Source organism: Sorex fumeus, unplaced genomic scaffold, assembly GCF_029834395.1.
Source record: "Sorex fumeus unplaced genomic scaffold, SorFum_2.1 ptg000034l, whole genome shotgun sequence".
NCBI classification, from domain to species: Eukaryota; Metazoa; Chordata; class Mammalia; order Eulipotyphla; family Soricidae; genus Sorex; species Sorex fumeus.
Window position 1 is genome coordinate 33831186 of NW_026606091.1, and position 16247 is coordinate 33847432.

Sequence of the window (16247 nt, forward strand, 5' to 3'; positions counted from 1 at the left end):
GTTTGTGAATTTTATACGCACCATTGTAAACCGTGTATTCCTTTTGGGATGCAGTACAGAAAAACAACAGTCAGTTAAAAATTTAATTTTGAAAAAGATAAGAGCGGCCCAGAGATAGTACAGTGGGAAGGGCATTTGCGCTATCTGGGTTCGATATCTGGCATCCCATAGAATGCCCCTTGAGCATGGCCAGGGCTGATCCCTGAGTCAGAAACAGGAGTGAACCCTGAGCACCGCTGGATGTGGCCCCCAAACCAAATAGACAAGCAAGCAAGGAAATGTAATACATCAAAATCTAGCATACAGGTGGTAAGGTGTCTGCTTTGTGTTATTCTAATCTGGGGTGATTCGTGGTACCTCATATGAACCCTTGAGCACCACCAGGGGTGATCCCTGAGCACAGAGCTTCAAAACTAACATAGAAGCTGGGAAATGGTATAGTGCTAAGAGTGCACGCCTAGCATGGCTAGTGGTTCAGTTATTTGGGTTTTGTGTTTGATTTTGATTTTTGCTTTGATTTGCTTTGTTTTGGAGGCCACAGCCAGTTGTGCTCACGGCTTACTCCTAGCTCTGCACCCATGGCTCTGCAGACATGGAGGGCTCAGGGGACACCAGGGCATGCCAGGGGTCCAACCCAGGTCACCACGTTGCGTGATATGGCAGGGTGAATTGGACCCTTTCGGCTGTTGAGACCACCCAGTGTTTCCCGCCCCTCACACTCTGCTCCTAGTCTGTCTCTCAGAGAAGCAGATAGAGAGTTCTGCTGGCATGTTAGATCATGGCCAATTACTATAAAGTCAAGGCAGTGGACATGACCATTTTCAACATCCCTGGTCTGAGGTAGACAATTCCCATTCGCTTCTCAGCCTATGGGGCTTCTGGCTGGCGTCCCTTCAGCAGGCCTGAGAGAGAGATGGAACTGATGGCTTAGCCTGGCTTAACCTCCTCTCCTTCTGGCAGGGAGCAGGACCCAGGTGGAGAGGCCCCTGGTGAGTGTGAGAGCAGGGAGGGGGCCAGAAAACTCCCCTTTTTCAGGCCCCAGCCATGCCAATACCTCTGGCAGGTTAGAATCATCAGGCACTTTGTCTAAAAATAACTTGATAGAGGAAAATTCATCAATAGTGAGTTCTGGGTGTTCATCCGCCCCTTTTTAAGGAGACCAAGTCTAATGGGTTGAAATCTTTGAAATTTGAGAATCAGAGGGAGGAGTCATTTAAGCTCAAGAGCACTTAAGTGTTAGTCATTTAGAGTGTAGATGTAAGGCTCTGAGGTGTGAGAAACTTCTCAGTTTTTATTTTAGTTTCCTCTTCCTTAAAGGCTCATACAGAACTCTAATCATGGCATTCACTAATGCCCACTGTTTCAGAACCTTGTATATATTGTCCTTTGCCCTCTTAATCAAGGGTGTTAGCTTTGTATTCATTTTGTTTCATTTTCCCACTTACCATGTTAATGTGGGGGCTTCCCTGATCATTAGCTCTTAACACCATTCAGGTCCCTATTCAGGTGCCACTTTGTCACCATCCCATGGTGACACAGTACCTGGGAGGGATGGACTATTCGAACATGGTCTAAGGCTGATAGTTCATAGACACGGACGCGGACTATTGACGGGAAAGCAATGGATCAGGCGAATGACTGGTGGTTCATCGACAAGTTTATTCAGGACAATCAGTGAATAAAGGCAAAAGCAGGAATGTGATAAAGGTAGATGGAATGGAAAAAGGTTTGGCAGTAACAAATAGATTCAGGTGGACACAGACTCTGCATCTCCAATCTCCCCCAAACAGAAACAAAGCTTAATCTCCTTCAAGGTTTCTAAAGGCAGCCATGAAGGTTTCAGTCACTCCTGATAGAGCTCAGGGGACCATGTGGTTTTGGGGATCCAGGTGGAGTTAGACACTTGCAAGGCCTGTACTACCTCTCTGGCCCCATTTATTTTATTATTATTTTTTAGTTCTATTAACACTAGTACTGGAACTCAGTCTGGGTTTATTTGTTTGAGCGGCCCTCCTCCCATGGTGCTGGGGTGATCACGCAGTGCAGAAGATTGAATATAATCTCCAACCCATGCCTCCCTCCCCCACAGTGTGTGACCCAGTTTAGAGTGGAACAATCTTTGTGAACACCCACAATCAGAAGATGTGGTCCACACCTCTGCCTGGTGTGGACTCTTTAAGATGAACAGAAAATGTAGTTTATAGGAATCACTTAATCACTTAACTTCCCGTTAGTCGTCGATTTGCTCGAGCGGGCGCCAGTAACGTCTCCATTTGTCCCTGTCGCGTGCTAGTGTAGCCCAATGGCATCTCTTCGCTCCGGGAACATGGAGGGCCTCAAACCGATCGTTCATGACCTTGACAAAGAAGTCTGACCATCTGGTAGGTGGGCGGCCACGCGGTCTCTTGACATCCCTGGAATCCAATCAGTAACAGCTCTAGTCCAACGGTCGTCTTTAAATCTCATTACGTGACCAGCCCATCTGATTTTCGACACCTTGGCAAATGAGACAGCGTCCCTGATCCTTGATCGCCGACGGATGTCAGAACTCCGGATTCGTTCTCTCATTTGAGTGAAACGTGATATTCCAAGCATAGCTCTTTCTATTTTTCTTTGGGAGACCTGAATGGCGTTCTCATCTTGTTTGCGTAGGGCCCAGGTCTCTGAGGCATATGTTAATGCAGGAAGAACAGTGGAATCAAAGAGATGTGCCCGGAGCCGGAGGTTCTTCGTCCTCTTAGCTATTTCTTCGACGTTCTTGAAGGCGTTCCAAGCCGCTCTCTTCCTCCTGCGCAGCTCGGGTGCCAGGTCATTTGTCATGTTGACCTCTCGACCTAGGTACACATAGCTGTTGCATTCGGAGATGGTCGTTCCATTGAGAGCGAATGGGGCGTCAGGAACAAGGCTGTTTCTCATAAACATTGTCTTCGTAAGATTCAGCTGTAGTCCTACCTTTCCACACTCACGGTCAAAGTCGGCCAGCATTTGTGCCGCTTGGCTGATGTTTGGTGTTATTAAAACAATGTCATCAGCAAAGCAGAGGTGGTGTAGTTGCCGAACATCTATCTTCACTCCCATTCCTTCCCATTCCAGTCGTCGCATGATGTTCTCGAGGGTGGCACTGAAGAGTTTTGGTGAAATGGTATCACCCTGCCGCACCCCTCTCTTGACATCTATAGGAATAGAGAAGACGATAAGAGCAAAGTGCTTGGATGGGGCTCCCTGGCCATCGCAAGGCCCTGCCAATGGGCCACCATGGACAGAGTGTTGTCCAGAAGCTGCAGAATGAACTCTAGACCCCACTTCTAGGTCCAAGATTCCTGGTTCTCCAGGATGGGGACACCCAGGGGCTTCCGCTTAGGCCCCGGGAGCAAGACCCTGGGTGCTTGTGCAGAGGACAGATTGCCCAGGTGCTGCCAGCCTTGGACCTGGGAGTCAGTGCTGACCTCCACATCCCTGGGCCCAGAGCAGGACGCCCCGGCTGCCTGTCCTCACTTTCACCATTGTGCCCACAGGTGAGATTGCAGGACAAACAGGTGAGTGTTAGCGGGAGCAACGGGACAACTATCCCCTATTTCCTGCAATGGTAGGTGGCCTCTGACCAGTATCAGTCTCTGAGAATGAGCGACTTGACCAGCAGGTGCTACTGCAAAATCAGCTCCTGGATCAACTGCAGCGAGAATGAATCAGGACAAGGTGAATAAGGAGAAATGATAGGAGGAGCTGTGAAAGACCCACTGTGAGGCCAAGAGCCCACCTTGGGTGAGGGGAGGAAGGACAGGGCAGGGCGCCACCCACTGCGGGGGTGGGAGGGGGTGTGAACTGGCCCTTACTGTACAGAGAGGGTCCTCGTAGAGGGGAGCCTGCCAGGTAGGATTAAGGGCTCAAGGCAGAGGGAGGCCCTATCTCTTAGGCCCTGGGAGAAAGACCCCATGGGGGTCTGTGGGGGGGGGGGGGGTTGTCGGATTCCTGCATCTTCTGGCTGGGATCTTGTCGGCCCTCCTGCCTGTCCTCACAGCCAAGGTCCTACCCACAGATGCAGGTGCAGGACGAGACGGTGCAATGCCCGCTGCCTTATTGCTTAGCTTCTGCTGCTACCTAGAGCATCACAAACTGCAATCCAAGAGCACCTGGATGCCAGCAATCACCTGTGTTCCAAGGTGGAGCAGCTGCACAAGCTGGTGCTTTAGCAGAAGCAGTTCATGAACGAGCTGCAGCAGGTGCTAACAAGGCAGCAGGCCCTGCTGGAGGCAGCCTTCAGGAGGCCGAGGGAGATCCAAGTGAGATAGGGGTCACAGGCTCCCAGACAAAAAGGGGGCAGCTGGCTCCCACCCTGCCGGCTCACCTAGTACCTTCACCTTCAAGGGTTCCTCAGTCAGACATAACAGGAGAAAAGCAGCTCCAGGCCCTCTGGAATCATAAGGATACCCCGAGAAAAGTGAGTGACAGGTTCCTTAGGTGGGAGACCACCCCCCGCCATGGAGGTCAGGAAGCGGGGCTGCAGTCAGGCCTGTTGACCTCCCTTGGCTGTCTGAGACTTTGGACACATGCTTCCAAAATACGTCCTGTGCCAGAAGCATGGAGGAGGAGCCCTTTGGCCTTCGAACATAGTGGAGGTTTGTGAGACCCTGAAGTCTGTTTAGCTGGAGGCTACGTATGAGGAGACCGGCTGGAGGAGTGTGAGAAGACTTTGGAGCTGGAGGCTGCGGTCCATATCTAGGCTTGCCGGACAGTAGAGTGTGTGAGGATCCCAAGAGACTCTATTTCTGTCTGAGGAACAGGAGGCCACAGACCCCTGACCCGGGACCCAGAGTGACCCGACTACCAGCAAAATCAAACAAATCCAGCTCGTAATCACAAGTTCAGCTGACAACCTTATTCACCATTAATCCCCTTATTTTGCTGCACACATGAACTCTACCCTCTCCGAATCCAACTAATTCAGCCCCATCCGTCCTTCCCGACCTGCTCCTTCCCACCCTTTTCCCTCCTCCCTTCTCCTTCCACCCCCCCCCCCCACTGCACTCAGTACTAGACACCAGGGTGTGGGCGGTGCAGACCCCCTAAAGACACAAGGTATTATTAGGTGGGCAGAAATGACCCCCACCTAAAGACACAAGAGATCAGGGAGGCAGAAACTCCCCCATCACTAGACCCCATGGATTAGGGGGACAGAATTATCCCACACCACTAGACTTGAGTTGTGGGGGACAGAAATGTCCCCCACCACTAGAACCCAGGGATCAGTGGAACAGAGGTGTCCCCCACTACTGGATCCCAAGGATTAGGGGGACAAATATCTTCCACTACTAGAAACCTGGAATGTGTGGAGAGGGGATGCAGAAATGAAAACTGGGCCAACTCAAATCCCAGTCCTAATGATTTCTAATGATTCAGTCCTAATAACTTTTTTGGGGGGGTAGGGGGGAACTCCCTGTGGCCTGACTCTACCTTCCTCCATGTAACAGCCTCCTCTCCTACCCTCTAGTTCACAGACCCAACAGGGCAACATGGCAGCGACCCCCAGGCTGCTGAAAAGCTGCGTGCAAAAGAAGAATTGAGAAACATGAGGTGTGGGAGAGGGAGAGATGGGGATACCAGAAGCACTCCTGTGGGAAGTGAGGGATGCGAGAGACCCAATTCTCTGAGCTCAACAATAGTCGAGACAGGCGCAGGCTGAGACAGACAATTCTAAGAAGCAGGTGGATGTTCAAACTGATAGGTGGAAGGAAAGAGTGAGGTATTCCTTCCAGGAGGTTCCTTGGGGGAACCTGTCCCCCCCACCCCCGAATGTGCCCCACCTCCAGATTCAGGGATTGTGCAGGGGGCATGGTGCCATGGCCATGCCCACGCAACGTGTCCAATCCCATGGTGTTCTTTTATTGGGGGGCAGGGCGTTGAGCCAGAGCTCCTGTGCTCAGGAGCTTTTCCTGGCTCTGTACTCAGGAGTGAGGCCCGGCAAGTGCTTAGGGCTTCCCTTGTGGTGCTGGGAAATCAAAGCAGGGTCCCTGAATGCCTAAACCACTCTCCAGCTGTCCTACCATTTCAACAGGCCAGTCTCAGAGAAACAAGCTGGAGACAGGAATTGAAACAACATAAAACCTATTTTTAAAAATATGGAAGCCCACATTGCAGAGCTTCATGTATGATTGGATGAGTGAGTGTGGGGGCTGGAGTCACGGGATCAGAGCTTTCAAGTCTGTGACGTAGAGGGCGGGCAAGGCAGAGGGGTGGCTTAGAGTGTCCAGGGAGAGGCCCTGTGAACGGGGCATTGTGAATGGGGAGACAGGATGGGAGCAGGAGCTGGGCGAGTCTCCCTGACCCTCTGCACCTCGGTGTCCCCCTGCGTGGGGCAGCAGGTGGGGATCCACTCCTCCAGAATGTCATGAGCATGAACGTGAAGAGAAAAGTAGGGCCCGGGTCTGGAACCCTCCTTTCTGCCCTGTCCTGGTGCCCCCTTCCAGCAGTGCCAGGCGGGCACAAATGGTTCCAAACAAGAAAAGAATTGATTTTGTGATGAACCCAAAGCAGCAGAAGGCTGTGAGAGATGAGCAGCCCCCCAAGGTGAGCAGGAGGAACCCCAAGTCCGAGGATGGGGGCCCAGGAAGTTGGTGGTGGGGTGAAGGCTCTGGGGGCCTTGACTGTCTACCCTCTCTCAGGTGCATTAGCCCCGTGGTGCCCCCAACTCTTCCGTCTGGGCTACGGAATATGAAAGAACAGCTACAATGGAGGTCAGGAAGTTTCCACCAGATCCAGGCAAGATGCAGGTTCGTCTGAGGTACGAGGACGCTGCCCTGAGTCTACAGGAGCAGGGGCAGCATCCCCGGAGGGGGCTGTGGTGTGGGGTGAGCAGGGCTAGGTTCAGAGCTGCATCTTAGACGGAATGGAACATGAGTCGGGAACCGTTCCCACGCCCTTTGCCCACCCCATGAGCCCTCCAGCAGCTGGCTGAGCTCTGGGGCAGATTGTTGAGACTGGGGCACGGCCCTTCTGGAAAGCCTGCTACCCTCCGCCCGAAGCCTTTCTTGGCGTGAGAGGCTTCTGATGTTTGGGTCTGGACTTTCCTGTCCAGAAGTTCCCCTGGGAGGACAAGAGACCTACTTGGATTATGGGGCAGGGGGAAAGGACAGGGCAGGAGGCCTCCCAGTGATGTTGACTGGCCCATCCTGCTCCAAATGGTTCTGAGGATGTGGGTGGCAGCAGGGAAAGAGACAAGGGCTAGTTGCCCGGGGAGGCCCCATGTCTTAGGCCCCGGGAGCAAGAACATCAGGGCTGGTTGCACCAGGTGCTGCCTGCCTGGGCCTGGGAGTCTGAGCCTGCCTCTCCTGGCAGGGATTGGGCGACAGGCACTCCCAGGGTTGTCACAGGTGCAGGCGCAGTGCACCTGCAGCGACAGCTCCTTCCTGCAGCACTGGGCCACCGCCCAACAGCACCTGGGCTCTGGGAAGGAGCAGCTGCCTCACAAGAAAGATGAAGAAAAGGAAGATTTAGAGACAACAAGGCGTGGGCTGATGGGGATGCGGGTGAGAAGGGCCGTGGGCTCTGGGCAGGAAGGCGGCAGCCGGCTCCTCCTGCTCCTCACCTACTCTCTTCACCTTCAGGGGTTGCTCAGTCAGCCCTGCAGGAGAACTGGAAGCGGCAGTTCTCCACCCCTGAAATGGCAGAGACCCTGAAAAGGGTGAGTAGCAGGGTCCCAGGAGGGAGAAGCCACCTACGGGGGTCAGGAGGCAGGGCTACGGGGGAGGTGGAGCCAGGTGGGCCCTGCCCCATGCCACTTCACCTCCCCTTGGTTGGCTAAGACCACAGGGCTGCTCCACAGCCCAACAGAACCAGGATGTCAATCATGGGAAATAGACCATGAAGACTGAGGAAGATCAATCAGATTGTGCTGCCCATGAGATAAGGAGGCTGGTGCAATGGTGAAGGAAGAGAAAGGGAGCACCGAGTCAAAGGAACAAAAAGTAAAAACCCTGAGTCTGGCATGCAAACAGATCACCCAAGAGGCCATGGTAAGCATGACACCTGCTCGGAGACCCCTGTGACTGCCCCTCCTAACGCTTGGTCTCCCTCCTCAGCGTTCTCTCAACCCCCAACATCCTGCTCGGGAACCAACGGACAGCCACACCTTCCTTGGAACCCCAAGTGTCCTGTGACAGTCAGAAGGGACTTCCTAAAGACACCCTCATGCACACCCCATACTCCCTGTTACCCAGAGATGGAAATCACACCTAGATCAAAGGGCAATGTGAGCCAATACAAAGAAAACCTGTGTAGGCAGAAGATCAATCAGACTGTGATGCCCATGAGATAAGGAGCCCACAGAAACCCGGCCCAGGGCCCCAAGTGACCTGCCAGGAAATCATGTTGTCCACTAGCATCAGCAATGGTTAACCTGGGATTCTTTTTTTTTTTTAATTTTTTTTTATTAGTGAAACACCATGAGGTACAGTTGTAGATTTACAATTTTTTGTGCTTGGGTTAGATTATACAATGATCAGATACCCATCCCTCCACCAGTGCCAATTTTCCACCAACATGGATAATATCCCCCCCACCCCCATCCCCCATGCCCCCCTGCCTCTGTGGAAGGGCAATCCCCTGTGTTCTCTCTCTCCTTTTGGGTGTTGTGGTCTGCAAAAGAGGCATTGAGTGGCAAACATGTTCAGTCCATAGTCCACTTTCGACATGCATCTCCCCTCCTGGGAGGGTCCTCCAAACACCCTTTATTTGGTGTTCCCTTCTCTGTCTGAGCTGCCCTTTCCTCTAGAATGCCCGACTGGCCACTAAGCTATGGAGTAATCCTCCTGGTGCTGATCTCAGCTATTCTTGGGTATTAATCTCATATTTTGTTACTTTATATCCCCCAGATGAATGCAATCTTTCTATGTCTATCCCTCTCTTTCTGACTCATTTCGCTTAGCATGATACTTTCTATGTTGTACCACTTGTACGTAAATTTCATGACTTCATCTTTTCTAACAGCTACATAGTACTCCATTGTGTAGATGTACCAAAGTTTCTTTAACCAGTCATCTGTTCGTGGGCATTCAGGTTTCTTCCAGTTTCTGACTATTGTAAAGAGTGCTGCAATGAACAAACAAGTGCAGATGTCACTTCAACGATACATTTTTGCCTCTCTGGGATATATTCCCAGGAGTGATATTGCTGGGTCAAATGGGAGCTCAATTTCTAATTTTTTGAGAATCATCCATACTGTTTTCCAGAAGGGCTGAACCAGTGGACATTCCCACCAACAGTGAAGGAGTGTCCCTTTCTCGCCACATCCACGCCGGCATCGGTTGCTTTTGTTCTTTTGAATGTGGGCCAGTCTCTGAGGTGTGAGATGGTATCTCATTGTGGTTTTGATCTGCATCTCCCTGATGATTAATGATGTAGAGCATTTTCTCATGTGCTTTTTTGCCATTCCGATTTCTTCTTTGAGAAAGTTTCTGTTCATTTCATTGCCCCATTTTTGGATGGGGTTGGATGTTTTCTTCTTGTGGAGTTTAACCAGTATTTTGTATATCCTGGATATCAACCCCTTGTCAGATGTGTATTCGGCGAATATCCTTTCCCATTCTGTAGACTCTCTTTGTATTTTGGTCACTGTTTCTTTGGAGGTGCAGAAGCTTCTTAGTTTAAGATAGTCCCATTTATCTATCTCTGTTTTCACTTGCTCGGCCAGTGGCGTGGCATCTTTGAAGATACCATTAGCTTCAATGTCATGGAGGGTTTTGCCAACTTTATCATCAATGCACCTTATGGTTTCTGGTCTGATGTTGAGGTCTTTAATCCATTTTGATCTTACTTTTGTAGATGGTGTTAGGCAGAGTTCTGAGCCTATTTTTTTGCATGTAGCCGTCCAGTGATGCCAACACAATTTATTAAACAGGCTTTCCTTACTCCACTTCACATTACTTGCACCTTTATCAAAGATTAGATGATCATATGATTGAGGGGAGATGTCAGTGTATTCAACCCTGTTCCATTGGTCTGCAGTTCTGCCTTTGTTCCAGTACCATGCTGTTTTAATTATTACTGCTTTGTAGTACAGTTTGAAGTTCGGGAGGTTGATTCCTCCCATTTTCTTTTTCCCAAGAATTGCTTTAGCTATTCGTGGGGGCTTATTGTTCCATATAAATTTCAGGAGTGTTTGCTCCATTTCTTTGAAGAATGTCATGGGTATCATTATAGGGATTGCATTGAATTTATACAATGCTTTCGGTAGTATTGCCATTTTGACAATGTTAAGTCTCCCGACCCATGAGCAGGGGATATCTTTCCATTTCCTCATGTCCTCTTTTATTTCCTGAAGTAGCGTTTTGTAGTTTCTTTGTACAGGTCCTTTACTTCCTTAGTTAAGCTGATTCCTAGGTACTTGATTTTCTGGGGCACAATTGTGAACGGGATTGTTTTTTTCATGTTGCTTTCTTCTCTCTCACTGTTTGCGTATAGGAAAGCCATGGACTTTTGGGTATTGATTTTATAACCTGCAACTTTACTATACAAGTCTATTGTTTCTAGGAGTTTTTTGGTGGAGGTTATTGGGTTCTCTAAGTAGAGTATCATATCATCTGCGAATAGTGAGAGCTTGATTTCTTCCTTTCCTACCTGAATGCCCTTAATATCTTTTTCCTGCCTAATCGCTATTGCAAGTACTTCCAGTACTATATTGAACAGCAGTGGAGAGAGTGGGCATCCCTGTCTCGTCCCTGATCTTAGAGGGAAGGCTCTCAGTTTTTCCCCATTGAGGATGATGCTTGTTGTAGGCTTGTGGTAGATGGCTTTAATTATGTTGAGGAAGGTCCCCTCTATGCCCATTTTGGCTAGGGTTTTCATCATAAAGGGGTGCTGGATCTTATCAAATGTTTTCTCTGCATCTATTGATATGATCATATGCTTTTTATCTTTTCTTTTGTTGATATGGTGGATTATGTTGATTGATTTTCGAATGTTAAACCATCCTTGCATCCCTGGGATGAATCCTACTTGGTCATGGTGTATGATCTTTTTGATGAGTAGTTGGATTCTATTTGCTAGTAGTTTGTTGAGGATCTTTGCATCTGTGTTCATCAGGGATATCGGCCTGTAATTCTCTTTGTTTGTGGTATCTCTGCCTGCTTTTTCTATCAGTGTGATATTTGCTTCGTAGAAACTGTTTGGAAGTGTTTTTGATATTTCAATATCGTGGAAAAGCTTAAAGAGGATTGGGAGTAAGTCCTCTTTAAAGATTTGGAAGAATTCACTAGTGAATCCATCCGGGCCAGGACTTTTGTGCTTGGGGAGACTTTTTATTACCATTTCAATTTCCTTGATGGTGATAGGTCTGTTCAGGTATTCCAGGTCTGCTTGGTTCAGCCTTGGGAGTCTGTAGGAGTCTAGGAATTTATCCATTTCCTCGAGGTTTTGATGTTCCGTGGCATAAAACTTCTCAAAGTACTCCCTGAGGATCCTCTGAATTTCTGTGGTTTCTGTTGTAATGACCCCCTTTTCATTTCTGATTCGGTTTATTAGGGTTTTCTCTCTCCCTTTCTTTGTGAGTTTTGCTAGAGGCTTATCGATCTTGTTAATTTTCTCAAAGAACCAGCTTTTGGTTTCATTGATCTTTCAGATTGTTTTTTGTGTTTCCATCTCGTTAATCTCTGCTCTGAGTTTTATTATTTCCTTTCTCCTGTTCGGGTTGTGCTCCTTTTTTTGGTCCTTCTCCAAGCTCTTAAGCTGTGAGGTTAGGTTACTTATGTGTGCTCGCTCCTCCTTCCTGAGGAATGCTTGTAGAGCTATAAACTTTCCTCTTAACACAGCCTTTGCTGTGTCCCATAAGTTTTGGTAACTCGTGTTCTCATTTTCATTCGTTTCTAGGAATCTTTTGATTTCCTCTTTGATTTCCTGTCTAATCCACTCGTTGTTCAATAGTGCATTGTTTAATTTCCAGGTGTTTGATTTAGTTTTCTGTTTTTGTGTGTGATTTACTTCTAATTTCAGCGCATTATGGTCTGAGAAGATTGTTGATACAATCTCTACCTTCTTAATTTTATGGAGGCATGTTTTGTGGCTCAGCATGTGGTCTATCTTGGAGAATGTTCCATGTACGCTTGAGAAGAATGTGTATTCAGCTTTTTGTGGATGAAGTGTCCTGTATATATCTACTAAGTCCCTTTCTTACATTGTTTCCCTCAAATGAAGTATGTCCTTGCTAAGCTTGAGTCTGGTTGATCTATCAAGAGGTGACAAAGCAGTTCTAATGCGTTTTTAATAAAAAAAAAAAAGCAATGGCGTCTAAGCTACTAAGATAGCCCACAGAATGGGAAAAATTATTTACCCAATACCTAGCTGATGAAAGGCTAATATCCAAGTTATATAGCACATTGGTAGAACTTTACAAAAAAAAATATCTCCCAACCCCATCAAACAAATGCAGAGAGGAATAATGAACAGAAACTTCGTCAAAGAAGAAATTCAAGGGCTGGAGTGATAGTACAGTGGTAGGTTGTTGCTTTGCACGTGGCTGATCTGGGTTTGATCCCCGCCATCCTACGGGCTACACCCGCCTTGGAACCCCAAGTGTTCTGTGAGAACCAGAAGGCAGTGTCCTTCCTAAAGACACCCCATGCACACCCCATCCTCCCTTTCACCTAGAGGTGGAAATCACACCCAGATCCAAGACAGACCTGAGCCAACAACCCGTCAAAGACAAATTGTGTTGGCAGAAGATCAGACAGACTGTGATGCCCGTGAGGTAAGGAGGCTGCAGACACCCATCCCAGGGCACGAAGTGACCTGCCTGAAAGTGATGTGTTCCCCCCAAGAGTCAGAAATGGTTAAACAGAATTCTTACTCAACTGTAATTCCGTCTTTTACCTACCCTGTCAAAATCATATTCATTTACCCCAACCTTGTCTTTCTTCCCTCTTCCTTCCCGCCCTTCCCCTCTTCCCCCCTCCTCCTTCCTGCCCCCTCCCTTCTCCCCTCCTCTGCCCCTTCCCATTGAGGAATGGGCTATGGGGCTATGAGGCTATGGGGCTACACAAAGCAATTGCAGACGTGCCCCCATGGCAGGGATGCTGCGTACTAGGAGTGGCGAGATGACCCAAACAGAACAACATTGAGACTCGTACTCTGCAAGTAAAGAAGTTACACAGTCTCCAAGGAAGCTCAGCTAGAGAAGAGGGCACCAAATCAAGGGTGCTGGGAGGATCCTCCCAGGGTGGGAGATGCATGCTGAAAGTAGACTATAGACCAAACATGACTACCACTCAGTGCCTCTATTGCAAACCACAGCACCCAAATGGGGAGAGAGAGAACAAGGGGGAATGCACTGCCAAAGAGGCAGGGTGGGAAAGGGGGTTGGGGGGGTAGGAGGGATGCTGGGACCCGTGGTATTGCAGGATGGGTGCTGGTACAGGAATGGGTACTTGATCATTGTGTGACTGAAACCCAAGCACAAAAAATTATAAGTCTACAATTGTACCTCATGGGGTTTCACTAATAAAAAAATAATAAAAAGAAAATTTTTGGATTAAAAAAAAAGGTACACAGCCTCCAGCACATCCATATGTGCAGGAGCAAACTCAAAACATAAAATAATAACCCAATTAAAAAATAAATCCGAATAAATAAATTTCAATTTTTAATATGAACAGATACTACACTTGATCTTAGCCAAAAGGCCGAGAAACTCCGGGGGATGGAGTGATAGCACAGTCATAGGGCGGTCGCCTTACAAGCGGCCAACATGGCCGACCTGAGTTCGATTCCTCCACCCCTCTGGGAGAGCCCGGCAAGCTACCGAGAGTGACTCGCCCGCACGGCAGAGCCTGGCAAGCTCCCCGTGACGTATTTGATATGCCAGACACAGTAACAACAAAGTCTCCAATAGAGACGTTACTGGACCCGCTTGAGCAAATCGACGATCAACGGGAGTGCCTTTACCTTTTACCTTTACCTTTTAATATGAAAATTAAGAGATCGTGGGGTCTCACCATGTTTCGTGCTTGTCCCTATCCCTCCCCGAGCGCACCCGCCCCTACCCAGTCTTTCCAGAGGGATTCAGGGCTTCATTCTTATGGTCTTTATCCGGATGCCACTCACGTTGGAAACTGCTCCTGAACTGTTCAGTGGTTCTGAGCAAGAGATTTAGTACACTGCTTCTTGCAAGTCAGAGGATGGGGTCCCATCTGATAAGCAGAAAGGCTGGGGTTGCGAAAGTTAGAGTGGTTTTTCACATCAAAATCTAGAGTCGCAAAAGTTAGATGTGGGTTTTCACATCATAATCCCAGGGACTGTGCCATCTGGGCAATTGGTAGCCACTGGGGCCCTTTGTTAGTCATCAGTGTCACCCCTGAATGGGGACCTGGAGGTAGATAGTTTGTTTACCTCTGTGGCACAGCGAGAGATCAGAGCCCCCTGCCTCAGAGACAGGTATGCCCAGACCTCTGCCAATGGCCCTACCCTGGGTCAGGGCACCTAGAGCCTGGTGCACTTTCTCAGGCACTAAGAGGATCAACCTCTATGCCTCCGGAGCCCTACTGCTGATTTTTTTAGGTTATTTGTTTTTCGTTTTTTCACTTCTAAATGCTCATTCTTCCAGGAGGTCTGGTGCCCAGCCTCAACCAAGAGCTGGAGCAGAGCCTCTGAGGCACTCTTTCAGTCCTTTTAGGCTTCTGACACTAGGAACTTATCATCTACAGACTGCAGCATGGTCCATTCCAGGGCTACAACAAGGATTTTCTTAAGTCCAGAGCCAGGGTCTTCCTGAAGAAGGTGGCCGAGTTTTTGAATCCTTGGGCAACGGGTACACAGTGACTGAGGTTTCCTCCTGTCTCTGGATCCTTTGGCCCAAAGGCAAAAGGGTCTGCTTCCTGGAACAATTTGTAAAGGGGGAAGCATATCTTTTGAGGTTCAGGCCAGTCAATCATTGGGCACTAGAGGAAAACAGACTCAAGAGAGTGGAAGGGCTGGGTACCACAAGGTGACCAGCAGGAGCGACCACACTGACTCGGCGCAGGTCATGACTTCTCAACTGAGGCCAATGGGTTGCTCCCAGTTGAGCTGCATCCCACCACTATTCCTTCCTCCCAGACCTGCGCAGTATCTTTCCCTATCCCTAGCCACACCTCACGAGTTACCTGACATTGAGGCTGTCTCTGGAGGCTCACTCCTAGCATGAGTTTACCAGCAGAGGGGCATGATACTGCCATTAGAGAGCGCCTGGAGAGGGTATTTTCCAAAGTGGGAATACACAGTGTCAAAGTGGACATTTATTTGCGCTTCTAGCTCTGTCTGGAGATCTAATGCCAATAAGATACTAAAGTGAGGAACAGAGAGAACCTTGTTTTCCATATGGAACCCCCAGCATCTGCTGAGATCATGGATTCTCGTGTCCAGCAAAAGCAGGGAAGGGCTGCACCTCCGGTACCTTCAACGAGCTCTGCTTCCTATGTTGCCCTGTCTTGGGGGTCATGGGGCCCACTGTTTCCACGAGGCTTTTCTTGGGAGTGTAGGTACCAAGTTACCCTGCCTTCCCTGCCTGCCTGGGGACTCCCTGTGTACCCAACTTTGAATGTCTGCCACTCCCATTCATAGAGGGTCACAACTTGCCTGGTGTCATATTGGCACTTTGTTCTCTCCTGCAGCATGTCATGGCCCTCTGGGGCAATGATCTGGGGCCTGCCTTCTGCCCCTCCGCATCCTCCACCCCTGACTCCTGCTCCTGCTCTGACTCCCCTCTTATTCCCCGCCCCTTGTCTGCCCTGCCAGTTCGCACCTCCTCTAGACCAAGGGCACACTGGCGGTGCTGGGGTCTGGCCTTAACCACTCCACTGGGGTAGTGCTGTCTCCACTGGAGGTGCTGGGGCCTGGCCTTAACCACTCCACTGGGGTAGTGCTGTCTCTACTGGATGAGTGGCAGTGCCATCCAGCTGCCATGCTCTCTGCCAACTCCTCCAGTGCACCAGGTGCCACTGCTTGGGTGTTGCTCTTTTTCCTTTTGGTCTTGTCTTGCTTTATCCCCTGCTTGGTAGAGAGTTTTATTGTTTCACAAATGAGAATTGCAGCACTAATATAACTTTGAGTTTTGAACGACTATGAACACATAAGTACTTTGCCAAAATTTCTGCCTAAAGCTAACTAAAAACCAAGAAGCTGGGACTGGAGTGATAGCACAGTGAGTAGGGTGTTTACCTTGCATACGACTGACCTGGATTTGATTCCCAGAATCCCATATGGTTTCCTGAGTACCACCAGGAGTA

At 49.1% G+C, this 16247-nt stretch overlaps 1 protein-coding gene and 1 pseudogene across 1 annotated transcript in view; one reads left to right on the forward strand and one right to left on the reverse strand.

The window, feature by feature from the left end:
- The first annotated feature begins 778 nt into the window (after positions 1–778).
- LOC130026637 (polypeptide N-acetylgalactosaminyltransferase 12-like) overlaps positions 779–16247 on the forward strand; it is a 71029-nt gene continuing 55560 nt past the window's right edge. The window contains exons 1-6 of the mRNA XM_056117468.1: positions 779–833; positions 961–989; positions 3516–3536; positions 3591–3696; positions 7333–7503; positions 7602–7678. Coding sequence (XP_055973443.1) covers positions 779–833; positions 961–989; positions 3516–3536; positions 3591–3696; positions 7333–7503; positions 7602–7678 — 459 coding nt within the window. The remainder of the gene's footprint in view (positions 834–960; positions 990–3515; positions 3537–3590; positions 3697–7332; positions 7504–7601; positions 7679–16247) is intronic.
- LOC130026663 (uncharacterized) lies at positions 13599–13679 on the reverse strand (annotated as a pseudogene).